Genomic DNA, 19,289 nt, shown 5'->3' on the forward strand with positions numbered 1-19,289 from the left:
TGTCGAGGGATTAAATGAGTAAGTTATATATGTAAGAAACGAAGAAGAACACTGGCAGATAGTAAGTTCTCAATACACTTGAGTTACTATTTGTATTGTAATATTTGTATATATTTGTAATATTATATATTATTCGTTTGTTATGCTTCTGGTTTACAAAATGCTTCCACAGACATTATTATCTCCTGACTAGCCTCCAGATCATTTGCCTCTCAGCCCAGGTATTTGGAAGAAATTCAGAATATTGGGTAAGGTCCAGCATCCTTTACTGATCCCTCCCCCACCCCCACCACCAGGAGGCTAGTCTGTTAGGTATGATTTTCTCAGCCCGGTCCTGTCTTTTTGCTCCGTGCTCTGAGCAAGTGCTCTGCAAGGCTTTGGGACACTTCCTCTGCTCTGGCAGAAGCTCTCGCCCTGGGAAGTATGAACTCTCCCGCACCCCTTACACAGGCAGAAGGCAGAATTATGCACATTGTTGACGGAGCCCCAGTAGTCTTTATCTCCCCACTTCTAGAACCACTGGACATTCTTTAGAAAAGCAGTTCTGGCCCAAGAGAATTAAGCTGTGTCATTTCCCCTGCCGAAAGCTTTAGACGTCTTACAAAGCAGCAGCAAAAAACGGTTTCGCGAGCGCTGGTCACCACCACCCCCCCCCCCCCACACACACACTCCAGGCAGGGAAAGGAGCTGATATTTTTGGAGAACCCTCATGCGTGTAAGGCTAGGTTACTAGGATGCACACAGATAAGGGCAGGGGGCTGTGGAGGGCAGAAGCAATTTATCCAGCCGCCACAGTGGATAAAAGGTTTCATTATGCCCTTACCAGCATTATGATCTTCCTCAACTTTGCTGAGCTGAGTTTTGTCATCTGTAAACTGGGATAACCATTGTACACACCCCATAGGGTCATAAACATCCGAAGAGTCAATTCATCTCGTATGCGTAGCACAAGGACTGACATAAAATAGTCCAATAAATGTTAGGTTCGTAATTGCGCAGAAAAAGAGCAGCTAGGGTTTTACTCTGTGCCTTTTCCATGAAATCAAGTGGGGCTCTTGTCCTTGACGGAGGACGACAAGTTTGTCTCCAAATGAAAGAGCTTTAACCCCCAAGCCAAGTTCAGGGTGTGGGGGATGGGGTGGGGTGGGTATGGTTAGGACTCCCACCTTTGGGCGCCTGGGGGGCTCAGTCGTTCAAGTGTCTGACTTTTGGCTCAGGTCATGATCTCATGGTTTGTGAGTTGGAGTCCCACATTGGGTGAGCCCTGCTTGTCTCTCGCCTTCTCTCTCTGCCCCTGGTGGGATTCTCTCTCTGTCTGCCACTCGCTCACTTGTGCCCTTTCTCTCTCTCTCTCTCTAAATAAATAAATAAATAATTTTTAAAGAAGACTCCCACCTTCTTTGAGGTGAGAGTAGTTTTATCCAACCTATGATACACATTCACTTACATGTCACCACTGAGCAATGATCAGCTACTCTTTCCTTGAATCCTTTCATTGACAGGGTGCTCATTCCCTAACGAAAACCCACCCATTTCCAGCCTGAACACCTTTTATAATTAGAAAGTGTTCTTTCTCTGTTCCTTCTCCCTCCACCTCCCCCTCCACTTCCCACTTTCCCTGTCCTCCTTCCTCCTTTCATCTTCCCCTTTCTCTTCGTCTTCCCACTCAGTCCTCTCCCTCTCCCCTCCCAGGCCCCGAGAGCCTGAGGTCCCTGAAGTCACTACTTCAGTCCTGGAGAGCACGGTAGGTCTTCAGTGTGGCCACTTGGCCACCTGCTGGGAACTTGGTCTCCAGTGGCCACGACAATCCTCTGGATTTTGTAGGGTCTTTCGGAAGCAAAACCTTTTATCTGGGCCTACAGGGCTTGGCCTTCTGGTTCATTAATACCATCCATCAGTTGGCCCAATTTCCATTATTAACCCATCTACAACCGCAGGAACCACATGAAAGTTGACACGGCCCGAGCTGGTATCTGGAGGCCCAGCTGGCTCTATGTGCAAGTCATGGAGAAGACTGGGGCCTGGGGAGCGACTCCCCGGAACCCACGCACACGGGCGGCCCTCTTTGGTTCGAATCCGCCGCCTTGGCCGCACCCGGACGCGGCAGCCCGCGCCCGGCCCGGAGCAGCCTCCGGCGGCGCTGTGGCTTTAAGAGAGGGGCGGGGCCCCGGTACTGGCAAGGCAGGGCCGGCCCACCGGGCTCCTTTTTCCTTTTTGATCCATTCAAAAATTACTCATTGCAAATTCCCGGACTGCTGGGAGCGGAGAAGGAAGGGGGCGGAGGAGAGAGGGCTGCTGCGGGCGCCGCGCTGGGGGGGCACCCAGGGGCCCGAGCAGCTGACGGCTGGTCCGGCCCCAGCAGCCCGCGGGCCGCTCCGGCTCCGGTGGCCTCACCAGGAAGCGTCAGTCTCGACTCTGGGGAAGCTCCGAGCGCCGCCTCCGCCGCCGCCGCCGCCTCCCGCCCGGCGCCGGGTCCCCGAGCCCCCTCCCCTGCTCCCTCCCGGACGCTCGGGCTCGGGCGCCTTCCCCGGCGATGGCTGGCCGCTGAGCCATGGCTCAGTACGGCCACCCCGGCCCGCTCGGCATGGCTGCGAGAGAGGAGCTGTACAGCAAAGTCACCCCGCGGAGGAGCCGCCAGCAGCGCCCGGGCACCATCAAGCATGGATCGGCGCTGGACGTGCTGCTCTCCATGGGCTTCCCCAGAGCCCGCGCGTAAGTGGCGGGGCTCGCGCCCCTCGCGCCCCACGCGGCCGGCCCTCGGCTTCGCTCCGGCTCGCCTCCCCGCGCCTGCCGGACGGGCGGCGCGCTCCCCCGCTGCCCACCACCTGCTGGGGCAGCACGGGCGCGCGGGCGGCCCGGGACTCGGCCCCTCCCGGCGCGGGAGCGGGCGGGGGCGCCTGCTTGCGGCGCCCAAGGTGAGGCACGCCTACGGGGTCGGGTCCCAGGTGCCGTGCCCTGCGGCCGGCCCCCGCGGTGGGATGAGCCCGTCCGTGGCGGGCTCCCCGAGGTCTGCAGCGCCGGGCCCCCGGGGAGGCGGGGCCCCGCCGAGGATCCCATCCCGAACGCTGGGCTGGCGTAGGCTCCTCCGGTGGCTGGGAAAAGGCGAAGGCACCGGCGGGGCGGAGGGGCCGGCGCGCTTACTGCGGTGCCTTCCAGCTCCGGATGTCGCTCCCCGGGTCGGTCTCCCTGCGGAGTAGGAGGAGCGGGGACGTGGGTGTTGCTGCGTGTTCATTGATAGGGAGGATGGAATAGGAAGGAGAAGCGATTCCTCCTGGGGACCTGGGTTCTCGTCAGTGGTGACGGCAGCGCGGAAATCTGTGGGTGCCCGAGAGTAAGGAGGGGAGCTGTCCTCCCTCATCCTTCTTCCCCTTGGAGGGTGGGGTAGGGAAGGGCCGAGCGAGCGCAGGTGGCTGTTCCTGCAGTCCGCCGGGAAGAGGCCCGGCCGCTTGCTTGCACGAGGCGGCAGCAGCAGCAGGGGCCTTAAGCCTGTCGACTAAGCCCGTGGGGCTGGAACCCTGCCTAGGAGGAAGCCAAGGCCGGGTGGCCGGGCCAGGCCCCTTCTCCCTTGGTTAATTTCTGGAGGGCAGATTTCTTAGGTGGGGACACAAGGCCTGCCATCCTGTGGAGGCGCTGCTTCTTTGAATGACATCACCTGAACGGGAGAGTTGGGCAAACTTTATCGGAAAGGGCCAAGTTAAGGAAAAAAAAAATTTTCTCCTCCCTTTTCTTCGGTTGGTAAGTCTAGGTTACCCTTCCCCAGCCCCTGGGCGGATCTTGCTTCCTCTGTTCTTTACTGACTTGGCTGCAATCTCGTAACCAAAGCAGACCCCTGGTTTTATCGTTCCACCCCGCCCGGCTGGGACTGGTTGGAGTGGCCTTGGAAACTCAGGAGGTGGACTCAGGTGTTTGCCGGGGTTTGACTTCCAAAGCTGTGGGACTCCGCTTCCCGATGCCAGCGTTACAGGGAGAAAGTGTGGTGGGTTCTGCAGGGCTGCGTCAGGCGTGGATGTTATGTTGCCACTTAGGTCCTTACTATGGGTGATGTGTGTGCCTCCCTCTCCTTAAGCACGGGAGGTAGGGGCTGGAAAATCAGCTGGGCAACGCTGCACAATGAGCGCCGTCTTGGGCATCTGCCTTTTTGGAAGCGAGGCCAGCAGTAAGGACCTAAATTGCTTAATTAAGGCAAGAAATGCTTAACTGCACTCAGACTGTCCTGTTGGCTCTTCAAACCCACTTGCCAGCGGCGTCTTTTCTCCTGCACTGGGTCCAGGAGGCCTTGCCCATGTCCTGACAGATGAGGATGATGGTCTAATTGTGGCTGGCCGAATTCCTGAGATCTCCTAATAGCTAGCATTTATTGAGGACTTACTGTGTACTGTTCTAAGCACTTTACGTTAAGTAACCACGTATCCTTCCAGCAACGCGATGAGAAAGGTAATTCGTACGCCTGTTTTGCGCATTCGGAGGCAGGTTTACAGAAGTTACGTAACTTGCTTAAAGTCACAACACTAAGCAATAAAGCTGGCCTGCAAACCCGGAGTATGTCTGCCTGACCTCACATCCAGAGCCAGTATGTAATGCCTTAATGCGGGTAAAACGCTTAGGGCAGTGCCCTGGAGCCTAGTGGGTAATTATTAAATGTCAGCTCCTGTATTAGTTTCTGTGGCTGCTATAACAAATAACCACAAATTCGCAGGCTGGAGCCAACGGAAATTGATTTTCTCCTAGTTCTGGAGGCGAGAAGCCCTAAATCTGTGTCACTGGCTGCAATCAAAGTATCAGCAGGGCCGTGCCTCCTCTGGAAGGTTCCAGGGGAGAATCCATTCCCTTGCCTCACCCAAGCCTTTGTGGCTGCTGGCAGGTTTTGGCTTGTGGGTGCATCACTCTCATCTCTGCCTGCGCGGCCACGTCGCCGTTCTTTGTGGCTCGAGTCTCCCTCTGCCCCTTTCCTATAAGGACCTTGTGATTGCTTTTAGGGCCCTCCAGGTAATTCAGGATAGCCTTCCCATCTCAGGATCCTTAATCACATCCGCAAAAGCTTTTTTTTTTTTTTTAATTTTTACCATCAGGCAATGTTTACAGTTCCAGGGATACAGACTTGTCTATCTTTTGGGGAGCCATTCTTCAGCCGATCACAGCTATTATTATTATTATGACTAGCACTGCCTGCCTCTCTTTGCTGAAAGGGGGGCCAAGTGGGTCCTCATGAGGCAGCCTGGGCTGGAAGGAGGTTGGCTTTGCCATTCTGTCTCCCCATCAGATTCCCTGCCTGGGGGGGTGGGGTGGGGGCAGAGCCCATGGCTGTCACCTGACCTGGTTTTACTCTCCCCAGGCTGCCAGGCCAAGAAGAAAGAGAGCTGGGGCATCGGGCTTAGCTTCTGGGAAGCCTCTTTCTCGGGCCTTAAGGCTGGAGGCAGCAGCACGATGACATCGCAAGCAGGAGGGAGCAGTGATGGTTTCCTGGGCTCTGGGAGACTTGGCTGTGATGCCTCAGGAAGGGATGAGACCAGTGTCTGGAACGCGGCCCTTTGGAGAGAATGGTGGTGGCCCAGGCCGACAGCTCTGGTTTCCCTGTGGGTGTCCCTGGGTCTGCTGCCTTGCAGCAGCAGAAAGGGACCTTCCACGGAGTTCTGGGTGGGTGGGCAGAGAGCTCAGGCCAGCAAGGCCCAGGTCCTATTCCAGCCTGTGCTGTGGTCTTGGGTAAGTCACTTAACTCCTCGGGGCCTCACTGGCTCCCTCTGGGGGGAACAGGATTAATTAGCGCATGCTTATTAGGTGCCTACAAGGGAGAGGAGCGCTGAGCCAGCAGGGTGACCTCAGGGTATGTTCCTTCTAGCTCATCACTTCCCTGGAGCTGCGCTAGGATTTTTCCATCCTACCCTATTACCTTCGGTCCATCGACACTGCTGTAGAAAGACCTGCCAAATGGAGGATTAAGAAGTAGCGATTTTTCCGGTGTCTGTGCGTGTGTGCGCGTGTGTGCGTGCGTGTGTGTGTGTGTGTGTGTGTGTGTGTGTGAGAGAGAGAGAGAGAGAGAGAGAGAGAGGGAGAGAGAGAGAGAGAGAGGGAGGGAGGGAGGGAGGGAGGGAGTGCACAACGTAAGGAGGTGTTAGGAAGGCCTCAGGAAGGAAGACTTTAAGGGGTCAAAATGGCCAATGCCTTCCTTTTTTTTTTTTTTTTTTTCTTTTCCTTTTTCTTTTTCCTTTTCCTTTTTATGCCTATTAGCTCTTCTAAAAGTTTCTGTTCCAGAAGTTCTAAAAATAAAGGTCCAGCTTGGTCAAGGCTAGAGCAGGTTTAGTGGGAAGGATAGAGAAGAGCCTGCCGAGCCAAGGAGGAGGGTGCCTAGGGGTCAGGAGAGAAGGCGGCGGGACAGGCGCTCTGATGGGGTTTGTTGCTTTGCTACTTGATTTCATACCATCAGCTCCTGGCCTCTGTGGTTGGTGGGGGGGAGGGGGGGTGGGGCTCTTATCTCTTACCTCTTCTGCAGCTTGAGGCCAACTGTGGGAGCTTCACCAAACCATTGAATTTGAGGAGTCTTGGGTTTGTTTGAGGCTGCCGGTGGCTAGAAGTCTGTCTCTAGCAAATGACTCTAATGTTTGCTAAGGATGGAAAGATACAGTCTTGCAAAAGGATGGGGTTGGGGGGGGTGGGGGGGGTGGGCAGGGGATCCGGGGCCCATGTGCAGGTCCCGCTTCTGACACAGAAAGCTTTTAGGTTTTCCATTTTCCTCAATATCCCGATCAGCTTGCGGGCACAGCAACACCTAGCCTGTGTAACTCACGGGGCTTTGTGAAGACAAGACGAGTCACGGGCAGGAAAGGATCTCGAATTACTTAAAAATATAATGTGGACGCCAGACAGATAGGATTATGGTATTGTTGTGTTGGGTTGGAAGAAACGGAGGTAAGGTGCTTGCTGGTTGAGGTCTCCAGCAAGATGGTCATGTGCCGTTAGGTCGACCTTTTCTCCTATGAAGCATATTTGAACGATGCCTAGTGGAAGAGCAGGACAGTAGAAGAAGGAACTTTCCTTGGGACGGTAAGCTGCATTCGCTATGCCTTGCTGCGCAAAGAGAAAACACCCTCAGAGCTGGCTGTGCGTGCAACTGAGAGGCACCTTGCAGAGCCCATGAATTAAAGTATCCAGTTTCTCCGGCCTTCTCTAGCTTACCTGGTGGTTGACCTTAGATCCTCTGAAAGTGCTTGGTTAACTCAGCATCCCTGAGTTGTGGCCACTTCTGGGCAGGGACCTTGGGGAGAGAGAGAAGACAAACCCCGACCCACCTGGGGGTGAGAGGATCTTTCTCATAGGTGGGCGAGGCAAAGAATTCTCGAAGCTACCCGGCTAGACCGCGCATTCATCCGACACTCCTCTACGTCTGTGTGTTATTTTGCAGTTGAAAAAATTACTCTCACGGGCACCAAATTGCCCTCTTGATTAGCATGGCAGTCTTGTGAGGTAAAGCACACGATTAAAGGCTCGTTTTATTTATTTATTTATTTATTTATTTATTTACTTACTTACTTTTGAGAGAGAGAACAGAGTACGAGTGGGGGAGGGGCAGAGAGAGGGAGATGCAATCCGAAGCAGGCTCCAGGCTCTGAGCTATCAGCACAGAGCCCGACACGGGGCTCGAACTCAACCACCCTGCGATCAAGAGTCGAACGCTTCACCGACCGAGCCACTCAGGTGGCCCCAAAGGGAGGGGACTTCGACACGCATTTTTATTTTTAATTTTATTGAGGTAAAATTTATGTACCTGAAATGAAATCTGTCGAAGGATTGATCAGCTTTGGCATGTGAACACCCCCGTGGAATCACCGCCGTAAGACGCAGCACTTGCCTGTCACCCCTGAAAGTTCCCTTGCGCCTCTTTCCAGTCAGTTTCTTCTCCACCCTATCCCTGGGGAACTGGTCTGCTTTCTGTCACTGCAGATTAGCTTGCATCTTCTAGACCTGCATGGACGCAGAATCCTACAGTGTATATACTCTTATGCCTGCCTGGCTTCTTCCCTTCGGCCTCATATTTTTGAGATTCTTCCATGATGTTGCGTGAATCAGTAGTTCATCTCCTGTTGTCGCTGGTAGGTCTTGAGGTCTTTGAATTTGCTGCTAACGTAATTATAACCCCTTGGGTTCCACTTTCTGTGGAAGTTCCGTGACGCCCTAATAATATTACCTTAGATTTTTCGACCACCTTAGAGATGACCTGGCAGCTTTATATACGTAATCACTCTCAAGTCTCAGACATTGGATGGTTTCATGAGAAAACTGAGGTTCGGGAGATTCAGTGCCACAAAGAGCGAAGAGCACCATGCTTCGGGACTCTGTCCCCTGGTTTTTGTCACCACCTGCCCCCTGCCCTCCGCTGCCCCAAACTCTGGCTGCTTTTCACGCGGTGGGCATTAATTAGTTCTCAGAGCTAAAGGCTTGCCTTTTCAGAGAAGCAATAAACCTAGGGAGTCCTGGGTCCCCTGCCATCTCCACTCTGGCCGGTGACAGTGGTGGTGGAGGTGTCGGCGTCCCCGTGATCCCCGCAGGCCCCGGCGTGTGTGTGCTTGTGACAGGGCGCCCCTCTACTTGGGCAGCCGGGAACTGGACAGACCCCATCATCATCTGCCTCATACACCGACGTGTCAACCGTGGCCGTTCAGACAGTCGGGAGACCTGGGGGCCGGCCGTCCAGCGTGCAATGCTTCCGTCACCTCGTCTGTAAAACGTTGACAATAACACACGTACCTTGAAGGGCTGTTGGAAAGGCTGAGGGTGCCATTCCGTGCCAACAGTCCCGGCGCATGTGGCATTCAGTGAGCCTTGGGTGCAGACACAGGCGTCGCGGCCACTCCAGCGGTGATCTTATCCTCCACGGCTCCTTTGTGGCCACCGCGTTTCATCTCCTCGCGCCTCACTGAGCCGTGGGCCGAAAGAAGTGAGTCGGGGGTAGAGCCTATGCCATTCCTCAGTACTCGGGTTCTGTTCTCCCTGCACCTCTGTCCGTAGAGCGCCCTGAGGGGTGCCAGGCGGAGCAGAAGCAGATCTGGAGGTGAGCCAGTGCTGCCCGAGCTGCTGGCTATCATAAGTGGCCCGGGTTGGGGATTTGTGGGAGTGCCATATGGTTGGCTTCTGATTCGTCTCAAATGGAATCAGACTGTAGCCCTGGAGAGAGGGGCGGAGAAAAGCTCATTCAAGAACGGTTTCTCTGCACTGTGATGGGCACAGTCCCGGCGGAACTGGGTGGCCTCTGGAGAGCGAGACACTTGTGGTCCCCACCGGGACCGACAGCTCTTGTCTTCTTCATTGGAGGAATTTCCCAGGGGGCACTGGGTGTCACCCAGAGGCTTATGGGACAACGTCCCTGGAGGGTGGGTGCATAGGTGTGGCAGACCTTCTTGTCAGGTGCTCAGGGTCATGTGATAGGAGGGCTCCTGTCTTGTTGGTCCCTCTGGCCAACAGCCCCCCCACTTTCCTGGCGACTTTGCAGGCGTGTTCCTTGCCACCTACTGTTTATGGGGAGGAGGCCTATTCACGAATGCCTCAGACGAACATCCAGAAATCGCCTGAGCTCTTACTATGTGCGCAGCATCCCAGTAAACTCCGCGTGGTTCTCAGGAGGGGAAGATGAATGCCAAGTTCCACCACCTGGCCCTCTGAAGTCGGCTGTGAGAGGCAGCCTGGAACTCTCTCTAGCTGACTGCCATCCTCCACAGTGACCCTCCTGTGCATCCTTCTGGGCCTGGGTGATAGTCTGAAGGCTCTGTACTCCGCTCACACCCCACTGGTAGCCCAGTGGTCGCATAAAGCACACTCAGTTTACCTTTCTGTCAGACCCTGGCTTTGCACTCTCGCTCTGCTCTCATTTTTTGGCCATGTGGCTTCACACCCAGCCTTTTCCTTCTCCGGGCCTCAGACTTGCCAACTGCAAAAGGGGTCGAAGTCAACCACACCTCAGGCGTTCTGGTGACGCGAGGGTGACACGGACAGGTGTCTCTGGACAGCACGAGGATGTTTTCACCGCCTCTTGTGTGCTTGTCTGTTCCAGAGCATTTGGCTTCTCCGTGTCTGTTTTATTTTTTCCGGTGCTTTGCCGTCAAATTCTTCTCTTCTCCCTTCAGAGAAAACGGTTCAGGACTGACAACTGAAATTCTGGAGAGTAAACAAACGGGAAGAAAGAATGATAGGAGGTAATTACCACGAGCGGGGAGGGGGGGCGTCATTTAAGTAGTACACAATAGTGTAATTTTCAAATTGGCACATGATGTGCTCTCTTGCAAAAACACAAGGAAAGTGCTGGTTAACTGAGAGAGGAGGTTGGTGCCTGGAGCCCAGCCCCTGGGGGAAACAAATTGCCCACGGGCACCTTTTTAATCAAAGGGGCATCTCCCCTTCTGGAAGTCACCAGCTGTTGGTGTAACAACAGTTCCCGTTGTGTTCGGCTGCCCCAGTGGAAGCGTGAACGCTCTTGTACATAAAGCAGCCGTGGCAATGAACCCCGCCAGGGACGAGGGCCGTCGCCACCCACAGCGGGAAGCTGAAAGGAACACCACCAGAGCAGCTCACAGCAGCCCGGAAAATGCCAAGGGGACGCGGACAGCACAGATGGCCAGAGGCAGCCGAACGGTTCAGACTTCTCTTCGGGTTTAGTTGGATAAACCTTCTCTCGGAATCAGGTAGCCAGCTTGTTTAGAATCCCGCTTCCGTGTTGGCTGTGCCCCGTTCCAAAATATTTATAGTGAGCCTTCCCTCTCCAAATGTTTGGTCTCTTATCTCGGGTAGGAAACGCTTACAGGGCAGGGAAGAAATGTGCCTCCGATGGCTGCTCATGTATCCAGTCTATTTAAACACAGACAAACACACTCAGAACCGTACGGAGCAGCCGAATTCTGAACCAGTGGTGTCTCGTGCGTCGGACCGTAACCATCCTGTCCTTGAATCGACTGCGGGGACCCGTCATTTCTTTGCTTTCTGCCTAAGCAGATCGCACCCACCCTGGAGAACTAGTTCAATCACAAATACGTCCGGCGTCTCTTCCCTGGCCTGTCCCTTCCCTGCCCTCCCGGCCTCCCTTCTTCTCTCCTCTCTCTTTTCTTTTCTGGTCCCTTCTCCCTCCAGGCTTATTGAACTTTACTCTCTGCGAGGCAAGCAGGGAAGAGAGGGGCACGATGCCTACTTTACCCGGCCTCTTAACGAATGAAATCTTGAAGAACAAGACAGGGGAAGGGAAAGCCTGGACAAATACCATACGGTTTTACCTATAGGTGGAATCTAAAAAACAGAACAAATGAATCAACAAACCAACAAAAGGCAGAAACAGGCCCCCAAATACAGAAGACAAAACGGATGGTTGCCGAAGGTGGGGGAGTGGGCAACACGGGTGAAGGGGAGGGGGAGATCTAGGCGTCCAGGTGTGGAATGAATAAGTCACAGGAATGAAGGGCCCAGCGTAGGGAGTACGTCAGTGGTACCGTAATAGAGCTTTCTGGTGACTGACGGTAGCCACACTTGCTGTGAGCACAGCGTTACATATCGTCTTGCCAAATCCCTATGCTGTACACCCGAAATTAATACAACATTGTGTCAACTCTACTTCAATAAAACTTTAAAAAAAACAAACAAAAAACCAGCGTAACATTGCAGGTGTTATCTCCATCAAGTGTTTCGTAATGCCCGTCAAAAAGATTTTTTTTTTTTTAGTTTTTTTTTAATTAAAAAAAAAATGTTTATTTTCTTTTTGAGAGGTGGGGGAGGAGCAGAGAGAGAGGCACAGAGGATCCGAAGCGGGCTTTGTGCTGACAGCAGAGAGCCCGATGCGGGGCTCGAACCCCCGAACCGTGCGATCGTGACCTGAGCCGAAGTCGGAGGCTTGACGGACTGAGCCACCCGGGCGCCCCAGTGCCAATTTTGTTTTTTAACTGTATATGCACTTTATTACGTATTTATGGGCAACTGTGATAACCTGTGATAACAGGAGTCGGGAGTACAGAGGATCATTATATATAATCTCTGCCCTCAAGGAACTGGCAGTCTAGTGCAGAAGATAGAAAATTATGATAAAATGTGGTCCATGCGCTGCAAGAGATAGACGCAGTGTGTATGTGAGAGGAAGAGGGTGCTGTAACCAGACAGGAAGACCTGAGGTAAACTCAAGGTGTGAATAGAATGGCCGCAGCACCCTTCAGTGTGACAGGGGGGGAGTTTGGGAAGATGAGTAGACCGTTTGAATGATTTCGTATTTTACCACAAGGGAAGATAAGATTTTAATTTAAACTTGAGTTTCTTGACTCACTGCTCATGACACTCCCGCCTTCTCCCCCTGCTGTTACTATCTAGTTTGGAAAGAGAAGGAGACATTTTGGCTACCAAAAGACACGGCTGGCCCATAGCTGGGCCTGAGTTGAGGTTGGATGTTATTTCATTCACTCTTCCACTGGCATTTACTGAGTGCCTCCTGTATGCCAGGAACTTGTTAGGGATGTGACGGTTGTCTTTCTTCTCCAAGAGCTCAGCCTTCCTCGAGAGAGAAAGACGTGGAAACACTAATTGTGATTTAGCAATATGATTAGTGCTGTGGTTGAGATTTGAAATAAGCCCTGTGGGACCACAGAAAAAAACAATTAGTGTAACTGAAGAAGGTTTTGAGGAAAGCAGAGGAGGTGATCATTAAGGCAGACCTTAAATAACGAGTAGAGATTTTTCTGGGCAGGAGGAGAGGACGCATTTCAGTCAGAGGGAACAGCTTGGCTTCAGAGCAAGGCACCCCGGGGCTGGGATTGGTGGGAAGGAGACAGAGAAGTAGTGAGAGGGGAGGTGGAAAAATGCACTGGGGCCGGATTGCTTTCTGGAGGTTGTGGGAAATAAAGTCTTAAAGCGAGAAGGCGGTGGAAAGAATGGAACAGAGCAGAGCAGCACTACACATGGAATCCAGTTGCAAGGTGCCTGTAATGGTCCCAGTGGACGATTCATAGGACTCGGATTGAGATCACAAGAGCCAGGTTCTAGAGATATTTTTGAAATGGAATCGACAGGATTTATGATCCATTGGATGCGAGGAGGAGGGGCAGCGGAAAGGTAGCCGGAGATTTTGAGCTTGGCAAATTGGAAAGGTGGAAACATTACCAACCAAGTTAGGACACACAGAAGGTTGGGTGACCCAGAGGATGCGATGACGTACTCTGGGACACGTTAGAGGTGCTGTGAACACATAGATCAGGAAAGAGGGATCTGGCGCTCCGAGGGGAGGTCGGGCTGGGAACTGATGGGAGCAGAAGGCAGGTGTGAAGAACAGGCAGAGAGCAAAGAAAAGGAAAGGAGCCAACCCCCAAGGATAGAATTGCGGGGACCAGCTGGTGGGTAGGGAAGAAAGAAGGTGAAGGAGGCTAAGAGGAATGGTTCAAGAGGCAGGAAAAGAACGAAATGACAGGTGTCCTGGAAGAGGACAGGGGAGAAGAGACTTTCATGAAAAAGATTGAGGTCCACAAAATGTTCCATTCCCTCTGCACTTCCAAAGTGAGTAAAGTTGTTGGTTGTGGAGGAGGTGTTCCCAGACGAAGATTCCAAAGCCCCTCTGTGGGGTTTCTGGCAATCCTCCCCAGCATCCCCAGACTTCCTGAGGATCAGACCCCTGGGATGCCGCCCTGCTCTCTGAGAACGCTTTCCTCGGACGGCTGGAGTCTTCTTTCTGGAATTGAGGCCGCTGACCGAGAGCTAACCGTGAATGGACAGATTATCTGGAATCTCTGATGTAAGAATCATCTCCCCTTTGGATTCCCTCACCACTAGAGATTTCACCTGCTCCTCCATCCATATCTCAGAACCCTGCCTCCACCCATCCATATCTGAACTCACCTGTCCTCACTGGAAACCAGGCCAAGGTCACCTGATTCTCCTTGCTGGAGTGACCCTTCATTCATTTCAGTCTTTCCCGGTGGTTACTGCATGCCCGCCAATGCCCTAAGGACTGTGGCTAAAGCAGTGAGAAACCTTCTCAGTTCCTCCTCTCTTTGGCCTCCGGATGGTGAGATCTCAGACTGCCATGCGCTCAGCTCATTTTCTGTAATTTCCTCTCTCCAGTAAGCACCTGTTACTACCATCTCTGCATCAGAAATAGCTCTTCGAGGAAGGCTGGGGATCTGTGCTCCGTCTGTAAGACATCAAGACTCGTGAGGTGGCCAGTGGTCAGGGACTGGAGCAGCCTCCGTGTCCCCAAGAGAAGGTGTTGTCCAGTCTTCTAAGTCATTGCAAGCTGGTTCGCACACATGGGTCTGCCTGCCCTCCCCTACAACCCGGAGACGAGCGGGGATGTGTGGCCCCTGAACGGATGACGGCTCTATTGGGTGCTCAGGAAGGAAATGCTGGAGGAAAGAAGAGGGAGAGGGAACCAAGAGAAGACCTTGAGATGGGGGCACCTGAATCAAGGTTGGAGAGAGTGCTTTTACTCCAAAGAAAAGGAAGTTATAGTTTACATAGTAGGTTTTACGTTGAATTTCTCAGAGTCGGTAGGCATGGACGACGTAGAGAACAGAAGATACAGTTTTAAGTTTCGGTGGTTTGGCGAGCGGTGGTTCTTCATGGGTCGCCAAAGAATGTGAAAATGAGCAGCGTCGTGAACACAATACTTTGTGAAAGCTACAGATAACAGAAGGTGTAGGTCGACACAGGTGTCCAAGAGACGTTCGTTAGTTTTGACCTCCCAGACTGTGCCTAGTATTTAACCTCGTGATGATAATCTCTTGCTCCTGGCTGGAGAGTCCCGTATGATGGATGGTAGGGTTTGCTTTGGGGTGAAGAAGTTCAATGCGTAGTGAGAATTGCCAGTGAACCTTCTCCAGCCCAACTTCCTCTTTTTACGTAAAAGTAAAATGAGACAAACAAACGAAGTGACTTTTTCAAGACCGACAGCTGGTCTATGACAGAAGTGGACCTTAGGCCTCCTGACTCCCAGGCCAGAACAGTTTCTTTTTTATATACATCAGGCGACTTCCCTGAGTCCAGGCTCTGCCTCCAAGAGGGAGATTTCTAACAAGGCTTTTTGCCTCCATTTCCTGGAGGAATGGACTGGGCTAGTCCCTTGATCAACCCTTTCATACAGGTTCTCTGCCCTTTCTTTCCCTTTGCTCCCCTCCTTCTGCCTGCTATGTGCTTACATCTTGGCCTCTGGAAGAGGGAGCTAATTTGTCTCTGGCCAGTTGGAATGGTCACCTCTGGGACCCTTAGGTGTCTCGGCCACCCATCCTGGAGTGTAAGAACAAATATTGCCTTCTGCTCTGGGGGGAAGGAAGGCCGGCTTTAGAGACAAAAAGACTAGCTTCAGATTCTGGATCTGTCACTTTCTGAAGATGTGTATTTACTTTTTTAATTTTTTTTTTAACATTTATTCATTTTTTTTTTCCAACGTTTATTTATTTTTGGGACAGAGAGAGACAGAGCATGAACGGGGGAGGGGCAGAGAGAGAGGGAGACACAGAATCGGAAACAGGCTCCAGGCTCCGAGCCATCAGCCCAGAGCCCGACGTGGGGCTCGAACTCACGGACCGCGAGATCGTGACCTGGCTGAAGTCGGACGCTTAACCGACTGCGCCACCCAGGCGCCCCAACATTTATTCATTTTTGAGAGACAGAGTGCGAGTGGGGAAGGGGCAGAGAGCGAGGGAGACACAGAATCCCAAGCAGGCTCCAGGCCCCGAGCTGTCAGCACAGAGCTCATGGCGGGGCTCGAACTCATGGACTGTGGGATCGTGACCTGAGCTAAAGTCAGACACTTAGCAGACTGAGCCACCCAGGTGTCCCTGAGGATGTGGTTTTGATCAAGTATTTTGATAGGTTGGATGAATCAAAATGAGGCAATGTGTATACACAGTTATACATATGTAATGAAAATGTAATGAAAAATGACAAAAAGTCATGCACACATGATGCGATAGTACCTGGGACTTTGAGGCTCTTCCAGAAAGTCTGTGAACTGTTGGTTTTGTGTGACGTCTGGTAGGCTGTTCTAGTCTTCCCTAAGCAAGCTCCGATGTTTCAGAGAGGCAAACGCTGAGCAAGGAACGCGAGCAGCCACACGAGAGGCCAGTTCCGTCAAAGTCAACGCTTCCTTCTGGATGCTTAAATTTTCACTGCACCCCCTTTTGGGAAGTAGGGATGTGAGTCATAATGAGTTAGCCAAGGGGCTTTTGGGAACAACAAGACGTTTTGTGAAACACAGTACATGTGACCAAAGCCACGTGTCGTATAATTTCCTATTGCTTCTGTCGCAGATGGGGGGACTTAAAACAACACGAATTCATTCTCTTACAGTCAGGAGATCAGAAGTCCAAAATGGGTATTATGGGCTAACACCAAGATATCCACAGTGCTGTGCTGTCCCTCTCGGAGGGAACTGGTTCCCTTGACTTTTCCAGCTTCCCAGAGCCTGCCTGCATTCCCTGGCTCATGGCCCCTTCTTCCATCAACAGAATGACCACACCCACTTCTGTTTCCCTCTGTCTCTTCCTCTCCTGCCTCCCTCTAGAAAGACCTAAGGACCGCATCGCTCCAGCTCAAGATGCTTAACTTAGGCACATCTGCAAAGTCCCTTTTGCCTGGTAAGGGAACATATTCATAGGTTCAGAGGATTAGGACATGGGCGTCTTTGGGGACCATTGTCTTGTCTACCACGGCATGTGGTTACCAAGTGTTACACACTTGCTCTGCCTGTCCTCGTAGTTCGTGATGTTTGGCACAGAATGGGGGTCTAGCAGGTGCTCCTCATTTGCCTTTCCGGTTGCTAACCCATCTGCCGTCTTGTCAACCCTCATCATCCCAACGGGAGCCGTGAGTGCTCCTCGCTAACCTTCGCTGAGCGCCTACTGTGTGCCAGGCAGTATTTTAAAACTTTACGTGTACATTGTTTTGTTTATTCCACATACCAGCCTTATGAGATAGGAACTGTTATTATCCCCATTTTATAGATGAGAAAACTGAGGCCCAGCAATTTGTAAGTGGCCCAAGACCACACAGCTAGTAAGTGGTAGATCCAAGAAGCAAACTCCAGGCAGCCAGACTCCCAGGTCTGAGTTCCTCACCCACACCCACCGTGTTGATGTGTGGCTGTGCTTCGCAAACTTGAGGTCCGGAGAAATGATGTGATGGCCTTAGATTACACAGAACTGGGGTCACTGGTTTAATCTGTTGCTGCGCTCAAATAATTGCAATGTGGTTGGCTGTCTACTGATGTTGTACAGAGTTACAGTGACATTATCACTCTTTCTGAAAGGGTGTGTGTGTGTGTGTGTGTGTGTGTGTGTGTGTGTGTGTGTGCGCACTACCCATCTCAGCTCCGGACTTTGAGAAGACAGGCACAGGATTGTACTGAAGAATTTACAGAACACCACGTTCCCTGCCGGCCACTTCTCCGGCCTCCACAGTAGAAACAGGAAGGATGCTGTTCCCGTGGCCTCCATGAGGGGCTCTTCGGGCAGAGAACCTAATGGTTTGCCTGGTCCTTGTTTGAATGAGCGAATACACACGAAATGGTGCAGAGCCTGACTCATCAGTAAATGGTAGATGTGGTGGTTCAGATCAGTAGCTCTGGAATCACAGCATCGCTTGGGGCACAGGAGGGGACTCTGGGTATAAGTTAATGAGCCACTGTAAATCTTCGGTGAGTTTCTAGGTTCGCTTCCCAACGTCTTTAAGACCTGGGGCCTAGGGGCGCCTGGGTGGCGCAGTCGGTTAAGTGTCCGACTTCAGCCAGGTCACGATCTCGCGGTCCGTGAGTTCGAGCCCCGCGTCAGGCTCTGGGCTGATGGCTCAGAGCCTGGAGCCTGTTTCCGATTCTGTGTCTCCCTCTCTCTCTGCCCCTCCCCCGTTCATGCTCTGTCTCTCTCTGTCCCAAAAATAAATAAACTTTGAAAAAAAAAAAAATTAAAAAAAAAAAAAATAAGACCTGGGGCCTAGGGCTAATTACAGTAGCATTGGGTTGATCGGATACACGGTGGGGGGGCTGGGGGCAGGACGATGGGGGGGGTTGCTGGTCGAGGCACGTGGAGTGGTTCTTCTCAGCGCTGGACCCTGACCACACCACTGCTGCCTTCGGCCCGCTCACAAGTACACAGAGTGGCTCTCCTTATCAGGAAGACTCCTTGGCACGTCAGCGGTGTGGTGATGATGACAGGGGCCCCCGGGGGAGTCCGCTTTTAGGTAGGTCTTCAAAATCAACACATCATCACGATGAGCCCCGTAGGGACCTCGGACCTCGCTCAGACCTTCGGCACCTTCGCGCGTCAGGATTGAGGAGAACGTTTGAAGTTCTTCTCTTCCTCCAAACGTAAGGTCACAGCCTCTCAACTGTGAGGCTGAACGGACCGCGGCCATACATGCCCCTTTGCCGTCTGGTTGCTTCAGACGCCACGGACCCCTGGGTGTCACTTCATCCACCAAGCCGTGGCGGGGGGTGGGGGGGTGACAAGTGTGTTTGTGTTGTTATGGCCTGCGGCTGCCAGCCCTGAGGCGGGCCAGCGGGGGAGGAGGGACACCAGGGAAACCACTCGAACAAGATGGCTGTATCATGCGCGATTGGTGAAGGCTTTCAAATGGCAGGACTCTCGGGGGACCTTGCAGCAACAAGGAGGGTTGCTGTTCCCTCGGCAGCTGGCTCCGAAAGATGTGGAAGATAAGGGGGCGAGTCTCATTTGAATCTCTTTTTAATTTCTCCCGTCCGTCTCTCACATGGTGGGGATCTGGCCAGTGCGTTTCCGAGTTGACCTGGGAGACAGGTCGTGTGGGGCTAAACGTGATTTACAGGGATATATGGGAGATGTTGAGGCAGGGCAGAAAGAAGATCCTGTTGATTCAACAAAAAATGTGCTGAGCAACGACTTTGTGCCAGGCAGCCGGGACTTGTGCTGCGCGCTAGACATAGAAATACGAGGAAGACCCTGTCTCTGAGCGAAGGGAGCCCTCAAGGTCTTGGGCAAGAAAGACTCAAGCAGATGACTGCAATATCATGTGATAAGAGACAGAGGAAGGTTCTCTCCTCTGATAGCTGGCTAGAGTGCTGACATAGGAAAAGAGGCTGCTTATTTTGTGGACCTCGCTGGGAAGTTCTGTTGCTGGGGGTGGGCAGTTTCCAGGTCACCAGAAACACAGTTTGGAAACCGATGGCCCAACCGTGATGTGTTCTGCCTCCGGAGGTCGTGTTTTCTCTCTCCGGTTATGAGTGACTGAGCTTTCTTATCAGCCTCCTCAGAAGGACTCAGGTGTTCCGGGGTGGAGAACACGTCTGAAGTCCCGGTGGGGACCCAGCCTGGACC

General features: G+C 52.7%; 1 protein-coding gene across 2 annotated transcripts in view; it reads left to right on the top strand.

Moving 5' to 3' along the window:
* Positions 1 to 2,222: 2,222 nt before the first annotated feature.
* UBASH3B (ubiquitin associated and SH3 domain containing B) overlaps positions 2,223 to 19,289 on the top strand; it is a 139,138-nt gene continuing 122,071 nt past the window's right edge. For both annotated transcript variants that reach the window (XM_047877346.1, XM_047877345.1), the window contains exon 1: positions 2,223 to 2,712. In XM_047877346.1, the coding sequence (XP_047733302.1) occupies positions 2,661 to 2,712 (52 nt within the window). In that variant the 5' untranslated portion in view covers positions 2,223 to 2,660. The remainder of the gene's footprint in view (positions 2,713 to 19,289) is intronic.

Source organism: Prionailurus viverrinus, chromosome D1, assembly GCF_022837055.1.
Source record: "Prionailurus viverrinus isolate Anna chromosome D1, UM_Priviv_1.0, whole genome shotgun sequence".
In the NCBI taxonomy this organism is placed as follows: Eukaryota; Metazoa; Chordata; class Mammalia; order Carnivora; family Felidae; genus Prionailurus; species Prionailurus viverrinus.